This window comes from Onychomys torridus, chromosome 19 (genome assembly GCF_903995425.1).
Source record: "Onychomys torridus chromosome 19, mOncTor1.1, whole genome shotgun sequence".
NCBI classification, from domain to species: Eukaryota; Metazoa; Chordata; class Mammalia; order Rodentia; family Cricetidae; genus Onychomys; species Onychomys torridus.
In genome coordinates, this window is record NC_050461.1 from 36,553,239 (window position 1) to 36,574,520 (window position 21,282).

At 43.4% G+C, this 21,282-nt stretch overlaps 1 protein-coding gene across 1 annotated transcript in view; it reads left to right on the top strand.

The window, feature by feature from the left end:
* The first annotated feature begins 3,530 nt into the window (after window positions 1-3,530).
* Window positions 3,531-21,282, top strand: part of Ect2l (epithelial cell transforming 2 like) — an 80,299-nt gene continuing 62,547 nt past the window's right edge. Inside the window, exons 1-3 of the mRNA XM_036169036.1 lie at window positions 3,531-3,604; window positions 13,635-13,771; window positions 15,077-15,189. Of these exons, the coding sequence (XP_036024929.1) occupies window positions 13,667-13,771; window positions 15,077-15,189 (218 nt within the window). The 5' untranslated portion in view covers window positions 3,531-3,604; window positions 13,635-13,666. The remainder of the gene's footprint in view (window positions 3,605-13,634; window positions 13,772-15,076; window positions 15,190-21,282) is intronic.

Sequence of the window (21,282 nt, forward strand, 5' to 3'; positions counted from 1 at the left end):
GCGAGCTCATTAGTACAGTCGCCGTGTCTGGAAGAGAGCCTTTCACAGCATCCCTCCCATCCTCAGCTTCTTTATTACTGCTGCTCTTTCCGTGATGTTCCCTGAGCCGCCGGGGACTCGATAATAAATGGCTTGTTTAGTGCTGAGTACTCAATGTCACCTACCCTCAGCAGTTTAATCCGTTAAGAGGTCGCTGCCCATTGCAGAACAAAGCTCTGACCAGGGTTAGAGCAGCACTAAATCTCTGGATTATTGGTGAAATTATTAAGGCCACTCCACGTAGTTAAAAGGGAGGTTTATTTTGTGGGGTAACTTACAAATGAAGGGGTAGGTTACAGGGTCTGGCAAGGGTATAGTGCAGTCTGGCGGTGTTCTCTGGAGAACTCTGCTCGGTCTACCTCCAGCGTCCAGAGTCCGGGAACCAAGAGAGAGACCTCTTCCTGATCCTTCGTCTTCCGCTTCCTCCTCCGCCCCGCCTTGTGGGCGTGACCATTACCGAAGCCTCAATGGGGGTTGGAAACTTCCAGGCCAATGCTGGGATGGCTATCCACTACACTGGATATAAACATTTATAAATATTTAGATTTAGAAAGCAATTTGACAATAATAATCAGGACTCCCCTAGGACCCAGAACCTCTTCAGCCATGGGCTTTTGACCAGGTTTACCGTACTAGACTTGAATTCCCTCCTTTGGAGCAGGCCTCAAATCCAACCCCAAAGTGGTTGGTAGCCCCATCACAGCCATGCCATTATTGCTCTGGTAGGCACATCTTACTTGGCAGGGTAGTAGTATAGTATGTAGTCTGTTGATGACCTTTCTTTCCCAGCAGACTATAAAATACCATAGATCACTATAACAATTAGCTTGCAGGAAGGAAGTTTCCAGGTCAATTTCAACCTAATTTCTTCTTTCTTTCTTTCTTTTTTCTTTTTTTGTTTTTGTTTTTGTTTTTGTTTTTGTTTTTGTTTTTGTTTTTCAAGACAGGTTTTCTCTGTGTAGTTTTGGTGCCTGTCCTGGATCTTGCTCTGTAGACCAGGCTGGCCTCAAACTCACAGAGCTCTACCTGGCCTGCCTCCTGAGTCCTGGGACTAAAGGCGAGCACTGCTGCCAGCCTCAACCTGATTTCTTTATGCATTCTTCAATTGGGTTTTACCTTTTTTTTTTTGTTTTTTTGTTTGTTTGTTTTTGTTTTGCTATGGTGGACAACCAAGAACAATGATGATGACTTGTATTATTTGGGATGCCTCTGTGTCCTTTCTGACCAGTTACTCATAGGGGAGTATCTCATAGCTGACACTGAGGTTTTCATTTAAAAATTGTCTTCTGGAGGAACATTGTCCATTAATTAAAGATACCTCTGTTCAAACTCCTTTTTAAAATGTTTTAAAATTAGTTTACAAAGCATAGGGTGTTGTAGAATATTATTTTAAGGTGTGTTACTTTTGTTTATGTTGCATTTGTTTAACTCTTTGAAGCTGTGTTACGGTGCCTATGTAAAACACCTGATGGTCTAATAAAGAACTGGCCAATAGCAAGGCAGGAGAAAGAATGGGCAGGGCTGGCAGGCAGAGAGAATAAATAGAAGGAGAAATCTGGGAGGAAAAAAAAGATCAAGGAAGGAGAGAGAAGAAGGAGCCAGAGAAGGAGGAGGACATCAGGGGCAGCCACCCAGGTACACAGCAAGTCACAGAGTAAGAGTAAGATACACAGAAGAGAATGGGAAAAGACCAGAGGCAAGAGGTAGATGGGATATAAGTTAAGTTTAGGAAAGCTGGCTAGAAATAAGCCAAGGCTGGGCATTTATAATTAAGAATAAGCCTCCATGTGTGATTTATTTGGGAGCTGGGTGGTGGGCCCCCCCCACAAAAGACCAAAAACCAAACAAAAAGGCCTTTTTGTACATCCTTAGTTGTGTTTGACTTGTCCACACACCACAACACTCATTCCTTCCTGCTTAAACACACATACTCCCCGCCCCCTCACACACACACACACAAACACACTCTCTCTCACACACACACACTCACACACACAAACACACACACTCTCACACACACACATACTCTCTCACACACACACACATTCTCTCTCTCACACACACACATACTCCCCCCACACACACACACTGTCTCACACACACACACACACACAAACACACACACACATACTCTCTCTCACACACATACTCTCACACACACAAACACACTCTCTCACACACACACACTTCCTTGACACATTTGTGCACTTACTCAGTTAAGGCCTATATGCTTAGGAAGGAAAAAGGAAAACACACAAATCTAAAAATTTGAAGCTGAGATCCTCACATGAGAGAAAGAGAGAGGCATTTGTCCTCTAGGCCTGGGTAACCTCTGTAACCATATTCTTGGTTACATATTCTCCAGTTCCATCTGTTTTCTAGAAAACGTCAGAATTTTCCTGACATCTACACAAACTGCCATTTGTGTGTGTCTAGGCTGATTTCATGCCCCAGCTGTGGTCAGCTGAGCAGCAGGGATCCCTGTGGTAGGCTGCAGAATCCTTTGGGTATATGCCCAGAAGTGGTACAGTTGGGTCATATGAAAGTTCTAATTTAAGCTTTTGGAGACACCTCCACGCAGAGTTCCATAGTGGCTGCACCAGTTTACAGTCCCACCAACAACCCATAATCCTCATCATAGTCCTGATGATGGCCATTCTGACTGAGGTAAGATATAATATCAATTTTAATTTACATTTCCTCAATGCCTGGCCACCCTTTTAACATAGATGTTGTAAAAATCGTATTTTTAAAATGAATTACAATTTGGAGCAAGCTATTTTAACTTGTGTGCCTCCTTTCAGACTTCATTCTTGGGTTTTGTTTAGCACCACGATTCACAGGATTTTTAACTTTCCCATACTTACTGCATTGCGAAATCTTCCCATTTAAGTACAAAAGAAGAGGTGTTAAAAGTAAGGTGTCACAATAAACAAGGGCATTTTGATCAAAGCAGTTAGAAACATGGTGATGTTTATGTGTCTTTCTAATTCCTGTATAACTAATACTTGTTTTAAAAAGAAAAAAATCTTTAAAATTTCCTGAGCATTTGCTAAAGTTGAACATGAGAGAGGCTAAGAAACGCCACCTTTCCCAGCACAGGACTTGAAAATTGCTGGCTTATGTAAAGCTAAGCAAACTTCGCTTCAGCGTCTTAGCCTTTCTTGGCAGACAGCAGCTTTGTGTCAGTCACCTCTTCCCAGCGACTCTTCCCAGCAGACCCTCGAGATCCGGCAGCAACTGCCCACACCCACCCACCCCCGCCCCCGACAAAAGAAACCCACCCAGAACTTGGAGTCCAGAAAACCAAGGGTCTGAAACTGGGGTCTGAGAGTCCTCCTGCAGCAAAAACTGAGGTTGGCCACTGGAGTGCGGCACTGAGCAGGGACACGGAACCCATGGGGCGTGGTGGCGGGCCTGTGTTGTCATCCCTATGGAGATGGGGCTCTCCCTGCCACCCCTGCCACCCCAGGCTGGGATCTGGAGAACTGCCTCTCCTTTTCACTGCACAGTGCCAAGAGGAGTCTGCCGCCACGGAGCTCAGCCCCTTGGCCACTTCCCGGAGGTAAAGCCCCTTGCCTTCTTGGTGATGTCTTTTCCTTGGGACCTCTGGAAAAACCTTGAGTAACGCCCCATGACCTTGGAGGCCCCTGGCAGGGTCAGGTTTGAGTTGGGCTGTGACAACTAAAGTCTTCCCTCCTCCAGAACACTCCTGGGTTAGAAGGAAGTGCTCCCGCACTTTGGAAAACACTGGTTTTCTTTACAGGACTCCAGATTGGCTCAGGCTAGCTCTCCCCGTCTGGCTGTATAGCATCTTCTGTTTGCTCCTCTGGAGTCCAAAGATGTGCGAAGGAGCTGTAGGGCTAATAAAGAGGAGACCAAAACTCTATGGTGACTAGTTTGTGGTTCGAATATTTCATATGCTAGGATTTCATGAATGAGGAAAATAAATGTGACATATTGCTAAGTGTCTACCTTCTGAGAAGTACTGGTGGTTGTTGTGTGCTTTGCTTTTTTTTTTTTTTTTTTTTTTTTTTTTTTGCTTTTTCGAGACAGGGTTTCTCTGTGTAGCTTTGCACCTTTCCTGGATCTCGCTCTGTAGGCCCAGGCTGGCCTCGAACTCACAGAGATCCACTTAGCTCTGCCTCCCGAGTGCTGGGATTAAAGGCGCGCGCCACCACCGCCCAGCAGTTGTGCTTATTAATAAACAAAGCTCTTCAAAGTATCCGAACAGTTTCCTGGCACCATCTATATTCAAGTTCAGGCAATCAAGCAGCGGTTGGCACATCCCACCTGTGGCAGTCTGTCCTCAGAAATTTGACTTGTGTGTTGTTCAGGAGCCTCGGAAACTGTTCTGAAAACACTAATTTCAGAGGGAGAGAAACAGGAGTGGAGGAGGTAAAAAATAATAATAATACTAGGGCAACAGTCATGCATTTTTTCTCTTGAATGAATTTAAATAGTGCAGTTACTTCTTGCTTTGATTTTGTAGCTTTAAATCATTAAGCATATCTAGCGTTTCAAAATATCAGCACAAGTACCATTTTCCTTAATTTTTCTGTGTGTGTGTGTGCGTGTGTGTGCACACGTGTGCACTAGGATGCCCAGAGTCCAGAAGAGAGCTGGGGTTAGAAGTGACTGTGAGGTACCCCACGTGGGTGCTGGAACTGAACTCCACAGGTGTTGCGAACACTTCGAACAGCTGAACCATCTTCCCACTCCCAACAAACCCATTTTGTCTATGATATTCTAAGACGTGCCCCTGTAATAAAGTAAGACTGGCCTGTTCTGCCTTTCTTCAGCTACAAAACAGATCACTCGGGGAAACAGTTAACTGATGACGCAGTTTTCTGGTTTATTCCATAATGAGGCAGCTCTTTCTGTAGACTGGCTGGTGACCAGCCAATTCATTTCTTAATCCGGGTTTGATTGTTCCAAGAAAATACAATGAAACAAGACAAACACAGCAGCTTTCCTTTCTGCTCACACACTTGCGGACTATAGCCTTCATTCTGGGCACCAAAATGGGAGGTCTCTCTCTACCAATCCTCCAGTGGCTCCCCACAAGGCTCTATGCTAACCAGCTTCCTGCCACTGTAACACCTATCCGAGACAACTTGTAAAGAAAGGTTTATTTTGGCCCACAGCTTTGAAGGTTTCAGTCCCTGAAGTTAGCCATGCTGCTTTGGGCCTTTGGTAAATAGCATACCATGGTGTGTGTGTGCGTGTAATGGAAAAGAGAATGGAGAAAATAAGGGAACTAAGGTACCATGATCTTCCTCAGTGGTTTGCCGACAATGACCTAAAGACCGCCCGTGAGTCTGTACCTCAGAAAAGCCCCACCTCCTTTAAGCACAGCCACTCTGGGCACCATGCCTTCAACACATGGGCCTTTGGGAGGGACCCTCAAGATCCACCCAGAGCAGATGCCAATCACAGCTCCCAGGTCTACAGACATTAGAGAAGGGCTCAGAGATGGCTCAGTACCACTTGCATGTGCTTGGAAGGGACTTCTTCCTGGGTCCAGCTTTAGATGACGAATCTTGAGTTGATACTGAACTGGAGGCCTGCCTAAGCTGCACCTGGACTCCTAACTCACAGACACTGGGAGATAATCAGTGTTTATTACAATAAGCCACTGACTGGGAAATAATCTGCTGGAATTAGATAAACACCGTGATAATTGCATCAGATAACATACACTCTGGTGAGTGCTGGGTCACAGTGAATGAGGGAAAATGTTATATATTATTTCTTCCTCTAACAGACTCGCTGTAATGACAGCATGTCAAAGCTTCCGAAGCATTGTGTAATGAAAGAAACATTAACTCTGGTCAATTATTATTTCCTAATTATATTTAAATGCAGATTCTGTTTCTGAAGAAACACCTACTAATATCTTGTAGAAACTACTCTTTGGGTGATTATAAAATGCTGGAACAAGAAAAGAAATCATTTGGGAGGGAGAAGCTGGAAAACTGAGGAGTCTGAGGCTAGCCTGGACTGCAGAGTGAGCCATTGTCTCCAAAAAGGACAAGACATCCTGCGTTAAGGAAGGAGTGACCGCCGTTCTGTCCATCTCTCCCTGGTTGAATAGCTGGTTAGGAACACTGACATTTTATTTTACTTTCTGAGCCTGGGTCTCAAATATCCCAGGTTGGCCTTGAACTCACTATGCAGTGGAGAATGAGTGACTTTGAACTTTTCAGCATCCTCTTCTACCTCCCCAAGTACAAGGATCACAGGCATGTTACTGCAGCACTTGATTCTATTGTGCTGAGGTTCAAAGCCAGTATTTCATAGGTAGCAGGCAAGGCCTCTCCCAACTGAGCCCAAACTGACATCTGACATTTCAAATAATGAAAATAGTATTGTGTAAACTTGTGCGCGCGCGCGCGCGCACACACACACACACACACACACACACACACACACACACACACACGATCATGTATTTAAGCCCAGCAGCAGCTAGTCTATTGTGTTCGGCTCATTATAAAAGTCAGCGATCTTGCAGGCAAATGGATGGAACTAGAAAATATCATCCTGAGTGAGGTAACCCAAACCCAGAAGGACAAAAGTCAGCAATCCCTCTGCGCAGAGGAGAGCAACGGTTCTGAGAAGCTTGCTAAAGTTCAGTTCTCTTCTTCTGGCTCCTGGAGTGATTTATAACACCTTAGTGTCATAGGCTTTGTTTGATTTACTGATTCAGAAGGAGATATCTAGTTTCCCACATTGCCCTGAGGTTTTTAATCTGAACAACACATCATTATATTGCTGTTGGTCATGATACACTACTACTGCCTTGCATGACTGCATGGATTCAAATGTGGTGTTCAGTGTGTGTCATGCTGCCCTCCTGGAACATTCCCAAAATTGTTGCCAAGACTGTCTTTGAAATATCGTCACTTTTAAATGTGCCTTTCTCGTTGGATTGTATGGCAAAGGAGGCAGTGCATATGTAAATGCTTGTCTTGGAAAGTCTTCTGACTCGGGTCTTTTCTTCAGTGACTTGCTCACTTGGCATTTATAGCACCCAAGGGCTGCCAGAAACATCTAAATTGCTTGCATGTCAGCTAGAATATCACTGACATGTGGCAACCCAGTTTGAGCTTTGCTGTATCTAGGAACTAACGTAAGAGGCAACTAGAGCTGCTGAATGACCTTTCGCATTGAGTGTGTGTGTGTGTGTGTGTGTGTGTGTGTGTGTGTGTGAGAGAGAGAGAGAGAGAGAGAGAGAGAGAGAGAGAGAGAGAGAACATGTGTGTCCTAGCAATGGGTTCCTGAGACAAAACTCAGGTTGCCAGGTGTCCTCTGGGATGAGTCATCTCAGCTCATTTTTTTTTTTTTACATCAAGTCTGTCTTTCTTTCTTTTTCTTTCTTATTTATTTGTTTATTTATTTATTTAATTCCTTCTCTCTCCTTTCTCTCTCTCTCTGTCCCTCCCTTCTTTCTTCCTTTCTTCCTCCCTCCCTCTCTCTTCCTTTCTTTTTTTGAGACAAGGTCTTGCTGTGTTACTTTTGACTAGCTTCTCAGAGATCCTCCTGCCTCAGCCTCCTAAGTGCTGGGAGTGAGGTGCCATCATCTCTGGATTCATCTGTTGTTAATATTTCACTGAGAGTGTGTTGAAGTTATAGATGAGCTTGAGAGAATTCATCACTTCTCTCCACTAAGTCCTGCAATCATAAAGGAGACACATTTCTCCATTCACTTAGGACTTTGGAACATTTCTTTTTTCTTTTTCTTTCTTTCTTTCTTTCTTTCTTTCTTTCTTTTCTTTCTTTCTCTCTTTCTTCCCTCCCTCCCTCCCTCCCTCCCTCCCTCCCTTCCTTCCTTCCTTCCTTCCTTCCTTCCTTCCTTCCTTCCTTCCTTCCAAGACAGGGTTTCTCTGTGTAACTCTGGCTGTCCTGGAACTCACTCTGCAGACCAGTCTGTCCTTGAACTCAAGATTCACCTGCTTCTGCCTCCCAAGTGTTGGGAATAAAGGTGTGTGCCACCTCTGCCTGGCTAGAATATTCTTCAATAAAGTATTATAATTTGCTTCATGATATTTGTACTCATTTTTTTCATGGTCCTTAATAGTTTTTTTATGTTGTTGTAATTATATCACTTTACAAACTTCTTGTTCAGAATAGAGAACTAAAGGGCAAATCATAACCATAGGGCTCAAAGTTTTATGACATGAACTCACTTGGACTCCTATTTCTAGACCATTCTCAGCCCCTAGAATCACCTCTAGTGCCCCCCAAATATTGCTCTTTCCTTCTCCAAAGGAAACTGTCTTGATTTTTAACACCATTGTGGTTAAACTGTCTTACTCTGTTTCTAGCTTCTTCTGTCACTAGGGTATGCATGTGCTCCATCTATGGTTGCGTGTAACAGGTCCTCCATCCCATGATACACAGTATTCTGCTACATGGATACATGATACATTTATCCATCCAGCTGTTGTAGATGCTTGGATGATTCCCACTGGAAGCAATTCAGTGCAGTAAATATTCTTTTTGATGTTTAATTCATAGGTGTACTTTTTCTGTTATATATATATATATATATATATATATATATATATATATATATATATATATATTCAACTTCAGTAAGTAATGCCAAACAGCTGTCTGAAGTACATTTCCACCAGCTGTATCTGCCTTCCCAGTGCCCACCTGCACTTGGCTCTCTGTCTGTGCTGGGTACCAGGTAACAACCACCCCACATGTCAGCGGCACGTAACAGTAACCATTTATTTTCCACAGTGGTGCCAGTTTTCTGGCTTCCTCCATGCCATTCTTCCACCTGTAGCCCTCTTTAGTCTCTGTGGGTACTTGAACACACACGGTATACGTTCACATAGATATACACACATACACACCAATAAAAACAAATCATTAAAAAAATTCTTTTTTTTTTTTTTTTTAGTTTTTTGAGACAGGGTTTCTCTGTGTAGCTTTGCCCCTTTCCTGGAACTCTCTTGGGAGCCCAGGCTGGCCTCGAACTCACAGAGATCTGCTTGGCTCTGCCTCCCGAGTGTTGGGATTAAAGGCCTGCGCCACCACCTCCGGGCAAGAAATTCTTTTACTTGCTAAATGGGAGAGTCTGCCCGGAATTATCCTAAGTCTCACACAGACCTTACCAAAGAGTCTCGTGGCCAGGCTGTTTGTTTGATCTTTGTCCAGAGGCTGTTTGTTACTTGACACACTGTTGCCAGCTGGAAACTGTCCTCAATAGTCTACCCCCAAACTGAGCAGACCTTTCTTGTTGGTGCTGGATGTCTCACTGGACTTTATTTATATGTAACTAAAGAGGTTCATGAATCATCGGTTTCTAGATTCTGCTTGGAACCTCTCTAGTCATGTGTTTGTGTTCACGGTTACACTTTGTATTAGTCACAGTCACACAGGCAACAGTGTCACTCAGCTTCCCGTCCTGTCTTAGTAATTCACCTGTTCTTTATCTCCTCATCACCCTGAACCCAGTGTCAGTGCTATGTTTTAAGTTTTATATGGCTTAAATATACTTCCAGGTACATTGGGTTTTGTTAGCTCTGAATAACAAGCCACCTTAAAAAGAAAAAAACAGTGACTCGAAACAGTAGTAATATATTGTCCTGATTCACGTGATCAGCTGGGTGACCTGAGCAGTTGTCCTTCTCTGTGTGTGGCTGGCTGGAGCCATCCTTTCCCTGCAATGTAAGTGCCACCTTTGCTATAAGTTGAGTGTCCATACACACATGGCTCAGTTTCTGGGCTTCTATTGTTTTGGCTCTTCTTGGGTCCAAATCTCACGTGCTTATTACCCCAACTTTAGAATAAGCAGATCCTGACACACGTGCTGCAGTTGAGTCCTGACGCTTTCTTCTCTTCCAAGTTGTCTTTTGCTCTTCTGTATACCTCTTCTAATTGTTCAACAATTTTTGGATTTTTAAAAAAGATTTATTTACTTATTATGTATACAGCATGTATGATCAGAAGAGGACACCAGACCTTATTACAGATGCTTGTGAGCCACCATGTGGTTGCTGGGAATTGAACTCAAGATCTCTGGAAGAGCAGTCAGTGCTCTTAACCTCTAAGCCATTTCTCCAGCTCAGTTTTTGGATTTTGATTGAGATTTCACTGAGTAATAGAGTAATTTGGGAGGGCTGACATCTCTAAGATCCTTGTTCTTTTTTTTTTTTTTATATATCTCTTAACATTTCTCTTGATATAATTTTTAGTGGCCCCATGTTGGGTGCCAGAGGTAACACGAATCTTAAAAGATTTTACTAATAAAAAACCCAGAGCCAGATACTGGGGTAAAAGCTGAAATATCAGAGAGACATAACAGCAAGTCACTAGTTCTTACCCCTAGGAAATCCTCCACCAAAAGAGAGCGAGCACCTCTCTCCACTCTGCCTTATCACTTCCTCTCTCTGCCCAGCTCTATCACTTCCTGTCTGTCTGTACAGATCTTCAGACTTTCATGGTTAACTAGTGGCTAGCTCCTTCTGATTTTCAGGCAAGCTTTATTTGCCAGAGCACAAATATAATTATCACCACAGACATCTATAAGGTACTTGTTCTTAATTATATATCTTAACATTTCTCATGCTATAGTTTTTAGTATTCATATTTGAATTAGATTTTAAATGTTATTTGTAAATGATACATTGTTGCTTAAAAATGTTTGTGAGGGCCTGGAGAGATGGTTTAGTGGCCAAGTCCCTGCTTCTCTGCAGGACCTGGGTTCAGTTCCCAGCACCCACATGGCAGCTCACAACTGTCTGTAACTCCAGCTCCAGGGGATCTGGTACCCTCACACAGACATATACACAGGCAAAACATCAATGCACATAAAATAAAGATAAGTAATTAAAAACTTTTAAATATTTGTGAGCATATGGAAATAAAATTGCTTTTGTCTGTTGACCTTGTAAGAAGCCGCCTTTGAACCTGTCAAGTTATCTGTTGATTCTTTAGTATATATGTCAAAAATGACAATTTTACTTCTTTCCTTTACATTATTACACATTTTTTTCTGTTAGTGGTTTATCACATTTCAAAGAGCACTCAGAACAATGTCAAATAAAGATGCTAATTGTAATCAGAGGAGAAGGTCCACATCAAGCTTTGTTCAGTGTTCAGTGTCTGACATACATTTTCTTTTCTTTTTTTTTTTTTTTTTTTTTTGGTTTTTCAAGACAGGGTTTCTGTGTAGCTTTGCACCTTTCCTGGAACTCACTTGGTAGCCCAGGCTGGCCTCGAACTCATACATTTCTTAAATGCACTCTTGTTTGGATTAGGAAATACCCCACTGCTACTTTACTAAGATTTGTGTGTGCCTTATGAACAAGTGCCAGAAGCTTATAAAATACACCTTTTGTGAAATTACTATATAACTTTCCCTCTTTGTTTAGTTTATGGTGATAAGTATATTGATTTTACAATGTCAAATTATATTTGACATATTGGAGTACATGCCATAATGTAGCACGTCTGACATTATGTCACATTTACATTTTAAGAAGAAATCTGGAGCTGGGGATGTAGCTCAGCCTGTAGAATCCGTGCCTGGCATGCCAGTTGGTGTCTGAACTCTGAACTCAGCCCTTAGCGCCACAGACAGCCCAAGCAGCAGCACAGCCATGTAATCTCAACACTAAGGCTCTTCGGGTGGCATGAGGATCAAAAGTTCGAGGTCATCCTCAGCTAAAGCATGTTAGAGGCCAGCCTATGATATAGAACCCTGGGGAGTGGAGGAGGAGGAGAAGAAGAAGAAGCAGAAACTAATTTGTTGGTTTGGGGTGATTTCTACATCTCTGTTTATGGTAGTAAATCTTCAGTATTCCTCCTTCTTGTGAGGACTCGGTGTCAAAGTTTTATTTTAGAATCTTCACCTTTTTCTCTCTTCTCTGAAATATCTCATGTACATTTAGTGTGACTTATTCCTTAGATCTTCAGTTGATGCAGAAATGAGTTCTAAGAACGAGATGCGGTGATAACATCCACGCAGTCCATGTTGTACGTCCTCAAAAGGCTCGCAGCACGAAGTTACTGGGGACTGAAAGATGGAAATCCATCTTCCATATTATGCTACTGGGAGAAAAGTAAAATGGTAGTCAAAAGACGTTTAATATGCCGGGAGGTGGCGGCGCATGCCTTTAATCCCGGGAGGCAGAGCCAGGAGGATCTCCGTCAGTTCGAGGCCAACCTGGTCTACAGAGCGAGATCCAGGACAGGCACCAAAGCTACACAGAGAAACTCTGTCTCGAAAAACCAAAATGAAAAAACAAAACAAACAACAACCAACAACAACAACAACAAAACCCGTTTAATATACAGAGTGCACTTGTATTTTATACAAAGGGGTAGAAACCGAATGTTACTGCAGTACATTCGTTACTACTGACTGCATTTGCAAAAGTGGCCATGGGGTGCTTGGAGGTCCAAGTTAGTTCTCATCTTCCGTCTTGCTGACGCAGGGTCTCTCTCTGGGTTTCTGCCGCTGCACTGCTCATACTAGGCTGCATGACACTTGAGTTTTCGGCTCATTTTCCTGTTTCCGCTTTTCAAATAAATGTTGGAGTGCAGGGCTTACTGATGTGGGCACCGCACCTGAGTTTTTACGTTGGCTCAGGGCCTGGAACCCAGGTCGTTGGGCTTGTGCCCAAAGCCCTTTCTCCCACAGAGTCATCTCCTTGACCCTGTACCTGGATTCTTAATCCTCAGAAATCTTGAGATTTAAAAAAATGTGGTTGGAGATCTAGCTCAGTGGTAGAGCGGTTGCCTAGCAAGCACAAGGTCCTGGGTTCAATCCTCAGCTCCGGAAAAAAAAAAAAAATGTTTGATGTTGATATTTTAAACTATTAAAATTTGGTAATGTAGCAATAGATAATAAATACTTACCAATTCTGATTCCACAACGGCACTTCCGAAAACCTGTTTTAGCTCCCTACTTTACCAGCAAAGTAAAAACTCTTGTTTAGATTCAGACCTGGATACAAGTATGAAAATACAAAATAAGGGCTGGAGAAGATGGCTCAGAGGTTAGGAGCACTGGCTGCTCTTCCAGAGGTCCTGAGTTCAATTTCCAGCAACCACATGGTGGCTCACAACCATCTGTAATGAGATCTGGCGCCCTCTTCTGGCCTGCAGGAACACATGCAGGCAGAACACTGTATACATAATAAATAAATACATCTTTTTAAAAAAATACAAAACAAATGTAACACTTTGGAGTTCGTGGGCACTTGGTGGATATTTTCATGGTTTACTATGTATGCATATGTGTATATGCATATACATACCTGAATTGTAATTCTATGTATGGTTCACCTGTATATTAATGGCTATAGTAACTCTATAATTCCTATAGGAAAAACAATTAATATTGTAGTTGTTTTTAAGCATTTTGTTTGTTTGGTTTTTCGAGACAGGGTTTCTCTGTGTAGCTTTGCACCTTTCTTGGAACTCACTTTGGAGACCAGGCTGGCCTTGAACTCACAGAGATCCGCCTGGCTGCCTCCCGAGTGCTGGGATTATAGGCGTGTGCCACCACTGCCCGGCGTTTTTAAGCATTCTTAACCACACATCCATGTGTTAAATTGAACCTATAGTTCCTAGAAGTGGAAGAAAGTCATTTGCTGAGATGTCGTCACTCAGGAATTTTCCCCAGGAAAGTCTGGAAGTGGAGAGCTACCGTACGAGGTTCAGTGCCTGGACTCCCTTTAACAACCAGTCCTTAAACAGACAGGTGAGTTCCGTGCTTTCTAGTAGAAATGAGTTCAATTGGTAAAGTCAGTTTTACAGGGTATGTCGAGTCTTACATTGTCATGTTTTAAAGAAAAAATAGTTTAGTTTTTTTGTTTTTTTGTTTGTTTGTTTGGTTGGTTGGTTGGTTGGTTTTTCAAGACAGGGTTTCTCTGTGTAGCTTTGCTCCTTTCCTGGAACTCACTCTGTTGCCCAAGCTGGACTTGAACTCATAGAGATCCGCCTGGCTCTGCCTCCCGAGTGCTGGGATTAGGCGTGCGCCACCATCACCCCGCAATAGTTTAGTTTTGGGGCTTTTTTTTTTTTTTTAAATAAAACCTGGCTAAGTCTCAAAGTGAGAGTCTTCTCATCCAAGACTCTGTTATCTAGGGAGGCACCTCATCTGCCCCCTGCTCTCTGCACCTCCAGGACAACATGAGCTTCTGGGGTGGGGGAGGAAAGTAAGGAAAGGCTGTGGAGAGTTGGCAAGAACACGTCCATGTATGTTTCTGTGCCTTTAATCGACTCTTCCATCGTGTGCCCACTTCATGATTCTGTGAAGCCCAAGAGTGCCCGTTCTTTCGAAAAGATAATTCAAGAAGAATTCTTTGAACAACAGGCCCATCTTGCCAGGTTTTCATGGAGACAGAGCTCATGTAGGTTCAGCAGCTTATCCTCCATAGATGGTGGAGAGTAGTTGTAGCTGGGGATAAAGCCTGATCTACAATAAAGACCATGAATTTGTATATGCCTTTGTGTAAGCAAGCTGGCTGAAACCTGGCTTCCAGAGATGTTGCTTCACAGTGTATGTCCTCACTGGAGACTCAGCTAACAATGGCGTTGTGCGATAATAACTAATTTTTTGTTTTATGGTCATTATAAAGCTCCAGAGGTAGGAGTTAAGAACACCAAAGCTGTATTAAATGGTCCTGCTTCCACAATTCAGTGAGTAGGGCCTGTACATAAGATGAAATATTTGGATTCTCGCCCTGGGCCACACTAAGCCAGGTAAATACAGGAACAGTGACTCATCTTTGCCCTCTGTTCTCCAGAGGCTCTTCCTGGCCCCTCTGTAATTAGACACCCCCTGGTTTTTCCCACTGGCCCACCCAACAAGCCCTGGCTTGCCTGGATGCCTGGATAAAAACACTTTAAGCCCAGAAGGGAGACCCTTACAGCCTATGTGAAAGTACTCATAAACTGCCATGAATGATGTAAATATTATCGATGAGGTTATTAGTCAACCGACTGCTTAGCAACTGAGAACTTATGGAAGTGGACAGTGAAATCTCATTCTCCTCTCTTCTAGCTCTTTCAAGAAAGAGTTAATCTCATAAGTCACTGGTTTGGCCTCTGGACCAACAAGCAACGGCGGGAATTCTTATTCACAATTCTTTCACAATGTTCTAGATCACAACTAAGGTAAAAATAGCAGAATGATGTAATATTGATTCTTAAGGAAACCAAAATATGGTAACATGTTTATATAACCCTTAAGGAGTTTTTCTCTATTAAAAAAAAAAATGAGGCAATTGTTATTTTACAGTTGATGAACAGATTCTTCTAATGGCTGCTTCCTCCTTGAGACTGAAACAGAGCCCTGGAGGCTTAACACCTTCATACTCCTGGAGGCTGTTTCATTTTTGCAAACATTTGTCAGTGGCTTGGTCTATTCTCCTGGTCTATTAAATTCTTCTTGGAGCTATCAAATAGACAGTATATGCCAGATGGATACCGGGAACATAGGTAGACATTCCATAAATGATTATTAAATGGACAAAGATATAAAAAGGGACAGTACTAGTGGCCTTCAGGGTCATGGGCACGATACACAGCACACCAGGTGTTGATTGTTAATGGAGTCCTGTTCTTGTTCCTTCCTTCCCTTCGGCATAGACAGTGTGACATTTGTTAGTTGAAATCACAGCTAGAAAGACTAATGTTCCGATCAAAAATTAGTATTCTAGAGATCAGTAGCTTTATTTCCCCCTCTCTCTAGATTTAATCACTTATTATGTATTCTGTGTTCTATCTACACACATGCCTGCACACTAGAAGAGGGCGCCAGATCTCATTACAGATGGTTGTGAGCCATCATGTGGTTGCTGGGAATTGAACTCAGGACCTCTGGAAGAACAGTCAGTGCTCTTAATTCTGAGCCATCTCTCCAGCCCTTCAATAGCGTTCTCTTATTGGGAAGCTCACAATGGTTCTGCAACCCTCAGATGCTTTCCAGTTAGCAGAGAAAACATCAGACTTGAGAGATAATCAGACCAACCAGTGGGTTGGTTTTTGTTGTTGTTGTTTGTTTTGTTTGTCTTTCTGTCTCTGTCTGTCTGTCTGTCTGTCTGTCTCTCTCTCTCTCTCTCTCTCTCTCTCTCTCTCTAGCTTTTTGAGACAGGATTTCTCTGTGTAGTTTTGTGCCTTTCCTGGAACTCACTCTGTAGCTCAGTTGGCCTTGGACTCACAGAGATCCGCCTACCTCTGCCTCAACCAGTGGCTTTTTTTTTTTTTTAATAACCAGCTAAATGTTAGAAATGGGCTCTTGTAAGAGAAATTGGAGGTACTCAAAGATGTGTGGCTATCTACTATATTCTAGAAAGCCCCTCAGTATGCCTGGACCTGGCTGAAGAACCTAGCTGGACCAGTGGCAGGTTCTGCAAGGATGGTTTTGCAGGATTCATCTCCAAAGAGGCGACCTTGAGTCCGTCTGGGATAACTGCTGGTAACTTCAGCCAACGGTCATAATTGAATGGCATTTCTGAGATGTTGTCCCTTGTCCATGGAGTGAAACTCTTTACCCAGTGGAGGGAGAACTGGAACTCTGTCAAACGCGCAGAGGAGACTCTAGGAAGTGGCTTATTTCCTACTGTTTGCTTAGTGAAACTCTAGGTATGCCAAAGGTTGGGGTTAGTTGCTTTCACTCTGAGCTCAAGGAAAGGTTAACCTTAAATTTCTTATACAACTATCAAAAACCTTCAAGAGGTGGGGCAGTCAAAAACTGCCTTCTACCCTTCCTTCGGGCTCTCCCTACCCACCACATTGAGGTCAGTGTTCTGTTCTGTTTGGGTTTGGTTTCCTCTTCTCCACTGGCCTCTCACTCCTGCATCTCTGGGCAAAGAGTAAATTGTTCACTGAAGCTTCCCAGTGGGGTTCACTGGAAGGACACAGCTCCCTGGCTGTGTTGAATGTATTGCAAAGACTCCTTTAAATAATATTTATTTACGTGTGTGTGTGTGTGTGTGTGTGTAGGGAAGGAGTGTCAAAGGAAGTCTAAAGAGGATGTCAGATCCTTTGGAGATGGAGTTAGGGGCACTTGTAAGCTGCTGTACAACATGGGTGCTGGGAACTGAACTCAAGTCTTCTGGAAGAACTGTATGTGCTCTTAACACTGAGTTATCTCCCCAGCCCTAGTAGACACTCTGCAGTCAGTGTCTGAAAGTCAGGAAGGCATTTTTCAATATTGTCATTTGCTGTGGTTTCTTTTACTCTACCTCACAGCTTTCCAGAAAAAGTAACAGACCAAACCACCTACCCATCATCCCTTTGTACAGTGCCTTCTAGTCTCCAGGACCATAAAGCAAGCAATTTCTGTTGTAACCACTGGAGGTCATCAGAGATCTTGTGGTGTATTTGAGGCTTCCTAACACAGGCATTTGATCCCTGGACATTGCACCCTTTGCTACCTGAATTCTTCTCTCTGTGGGATAAACATGTGCGACCAACCTGTTCTGAAGAATTTCTCTGCTTCATTTGACGGCAGCTGTGTTCCCACGGAGGCAGCAATGAGTGAGTCATAGTTCTTGCAGCTGTTAACATGCTCTGGGCTGCTGAGTTCACAGGAAGTTGTGTGAGAGTTTCTGCTTTCTAGATTTGACCTTTCGAGGCTATCTTTAATTTGTAGGGATGGTTTTGTTATTGAACATAATCTGTTTAGTCACACTCTGCCCCGTCTCAGGCTTTCATACTTGGGTGACTTAACCTACCCCTCAGCCATTTCCAAAGGTTCACTGTAGGTTGCTGGTCGGTCTAATTCAATTAGAGCTGTGTTCCAGTTGAGTTAGATCTAGACGCTCAACTCATTTTTGAACAAGTTAATGCAATCAGCATCCCTTAAAACATCTTCGTCGAGATACAATTTGTATACAATAACATTTGGCAACTGAAGGACACAAGTGAATAGCTTTAGAACACTCACAGAATTGTGTGGTCATTATACAATCTAAGTTTAACACATTGCCCTCCATCCTTCCCAGAGCACCCCCCGCCCCCAGTCCATGAGAGTCACTATCTCATGTCCTTTCAAATGTGTTTAACACAAGTCTACTTCCTGTCTCTCTAAATTTACCCCCTCTGGACTCTTTATTATGAACAGAGCCAAGTAATACGTGACTTTTCTTTTTGTAACTTCTTTCATGTATTAAAATGTCACACTTTATAGCACTTTTCTTCTTTTCAAACAATATTCCATCCTGTGGATATGTCATATGTTAGCCTGTCATCAGTTGATAGGCGTTTGATTTGTTTCTCCTTGGGCTACTGAAGATGATGCTCCTGTGAACATCTGTATCCAAATTTTCTAAAGGGATGCTTTTTAAAATTTATTTATTTATTGGGGTTTTTGTTTGTTTTTGAGACAGGGTTTCTCTGTGTAGCTTTGCGCCTTTCTTGGAACTCACTTGGTAGACCAGGCTGGCCTCGAACTCACAGAGATCTACCTGGCTCTGCCTCCTGAGTGCTGGGATTAAAGGTGTGCGCCACCAATGCCTGGCTGTTTGTTTTTCTTTACAGTTCAGTTTTAGACCAACGTCTAGTTTCTGAGCATTCATCAGACTCATTTATTTAGCATATGTGGGGTGGGGTGGTCGCGAACATGCGATGGTGTGAGTGTGGAGGTTGGACCACTTGTGGGAACTGGTCTCTTTTTCTACTGTGTGGGGTCCAATGACTGAATTCAGGTAGTCAGGCTGGACAGCAAATGCCTCCCTCTACTTGTGGCCATTTCTCTGGCCCTTTTCTCTCTCTTAAGCAAATATATGAGAGGGCTTAGTGGTGGAATGTTTGCCTAGGATGTGCAAGAGTGGGTTCCATCCTCAGGAAGGGGTGCGGGTGGGGAGAGCTGTGAAGTATATGTTTAGGAGTGTAATGAGTGGTTCTTACAGTAACAGTAGCATCAGACAGTAGCAGTAGCATCAGACAGTAGCAGTAGCATCAGACAGTAGCAGTAGCATCAGACAGTAGCAGTAGCATCAGACAGTAGCAGTAGCATCAGACAGTAACAGTAGCATCAAAGTTTACTATTCAGTGTGTTTCTTTGGAATCCTCCTTATTTCTGTAGTCTTTCTCTTCCACAACTGTAAACTTAATAAATAAGAAAAACATACATCACTTGAATGCTTGAACTCTTGTGTAAACTGCTTTATTTATGGAACAGTACTTTTCTCGTGGCAGAGGCCGTTGTTGTTTGTCTGACGATCTATTTTTTAAAAATCTTTTTCTGACACTATATTCTGATCACCATTTCCCCTCTTCCAGCTTCTCTCAGAGCCTCCCGCCTCCTCACGCCTCTTCTACTCCCTTGCTTTCTCTCGAGGCCATAGTTTTACATGTTTATTTTGTTCCAAATATGTTTTAATTCAGACAGCCACATTTATGCACATGATTTTTCAATATCAGCAGGAATATGTCATCACAAGTTTCTTTGAAACTTTATTCCTAACCTCTGTGAGAGATATTTAAACATCTAAGACAATATTCCACGCTGTTAACTTTTAGGATAATCTTAAGTGGAACTGTATAATAACTAAGCTATTTTTCACTGAAGAGTCCCCTCCCCTGGGAGTGCTTTCTTCTCTCCAGCGGGCATTTCCCCCAGGACATAACACTCCTGTGTCAGCAGGCCTCACGGTTCCCACCGGTGTCTGCAGGCCTTCCACTGGACTCAGCCGACTTCTGAAAGCAACCGGGCTGTTTGTATCTGTCACACTTGGATAAGCCTCTGAGGACTAAGAATCAATTGCTCTCCCTGCTGTACTGGTGGGACCGGTTTTAAATTGTCTCTACCGGGCTGCCAGCATCGCCTTCCTACAAAGGCCTTTCATTCCAGAACCGGAGAAGTTTAAACTTGTAGCCTTCCTGGGTGGGTGGGGCAACACTCATGCAACTGCCTTTTCAAGAGGTGGGGGAGGGGGCAACAGAAGAAAGAAGGAAGGTCACGAGCAACAGCAGAGAGATCAGCTCAAGAGAGATCAGCTCTGGCCGTTTGTCTCCAGCAGAGTCGAATGGACATGGGGTGGGCAGGAAAACCCATGCATTCCTGTCTGCTTAAGAAAGAGCACCTGTGCCCACTCCAGTACACTCATCCACTCTTCCCACAAGGCCCCTGTAAGGGGTCGAGCGAGGGAAGTCTCAGTAGTGTGTGGTCTGAAGAAAACTGGATGTGCAGAGACCTTCAACTGTGCCGTTCTGTGCTCAGAAACTCATTCTAAAGGAGAATCTTTCCGTGTGGCAGTGGGGAAGTTATTAAGGCAAAAGTATCAGCCAGTGTCGGTCTAACCCTATAAAGCAGGAGGAAACAGGCTTTTTAGGGTGGTGGGATCACTGCTGTGAGATTTGCCACCAGAAAAGGAAGGATGCATCTCGATCAATGTGGGCAAAGTGAAAATCCTAGCCAAGGGGCAGAGTGGAGTGGATGGAAAATCACCATAAGGAAACTCTGGGGTGAGGGGATTCTGTCTAAACCAACCTAGCAAGCCTCTGCTGGAGACAGGCCAGGGGATCAGACATCCTCTGGGGGTGGTGGGGGTGGTGAGGGATCAGGAACCTGATCATATTTCTAAAGTGATCAGGTATCAAGGGGTTGGGGTTTGTGCTGAGTTGACTTGGCAATGTTCTTTGCTAAGACTAGATTTTACAAAGGAGCTCAGCTGGACCGAGGAGGCGGCTTAGCAGCCTGAGAGGGCAGAAAAGTTTGGGCAGAAAGGAGCAGGCGGTGCCCAGAGGCAAGCTGCACCTGTACTTCAAACCGCTGTATCTGGAACGTGTAGAGAGTCTGCACGTTTGGGCCATTTTGTCTCTTTCTTCCACTAAGGCCCACATTCTGAGTATTCTCCAACCTTCTACACAGTTCAGTTTGTTTGAGGCGGTGAAACAAAATATTGGCATTCATTATTGGGTTGTTTTGTAGGGATTGATGAAGCTAATAAAGAAAACAATTAAGTTTATTTAGTTTTCTTTTCTTTTCTTCCTTTTTTTGTTTGTTTGTTTTTCGAGACAGGGTTTCTCTGTGTATTTTTGCACCTTTCCTGGATCTCGCTCTGTAGACCAAGCTGGCCTTGAACTCACCAAGATCCGCCTGGCTCTGCCTCCCGAGTGCTGGGATCACAGGCATGCGCCACCACCGCCCGGCAATTTTTATTTTATTTTATGTGTATGGGTGTTTTTACGTGCCTGTATGTGTGTGCACCATGGGTGTGTAGTGCCTTCAGAAGCCAGAAGAGGGTGTTGAATCTCCTG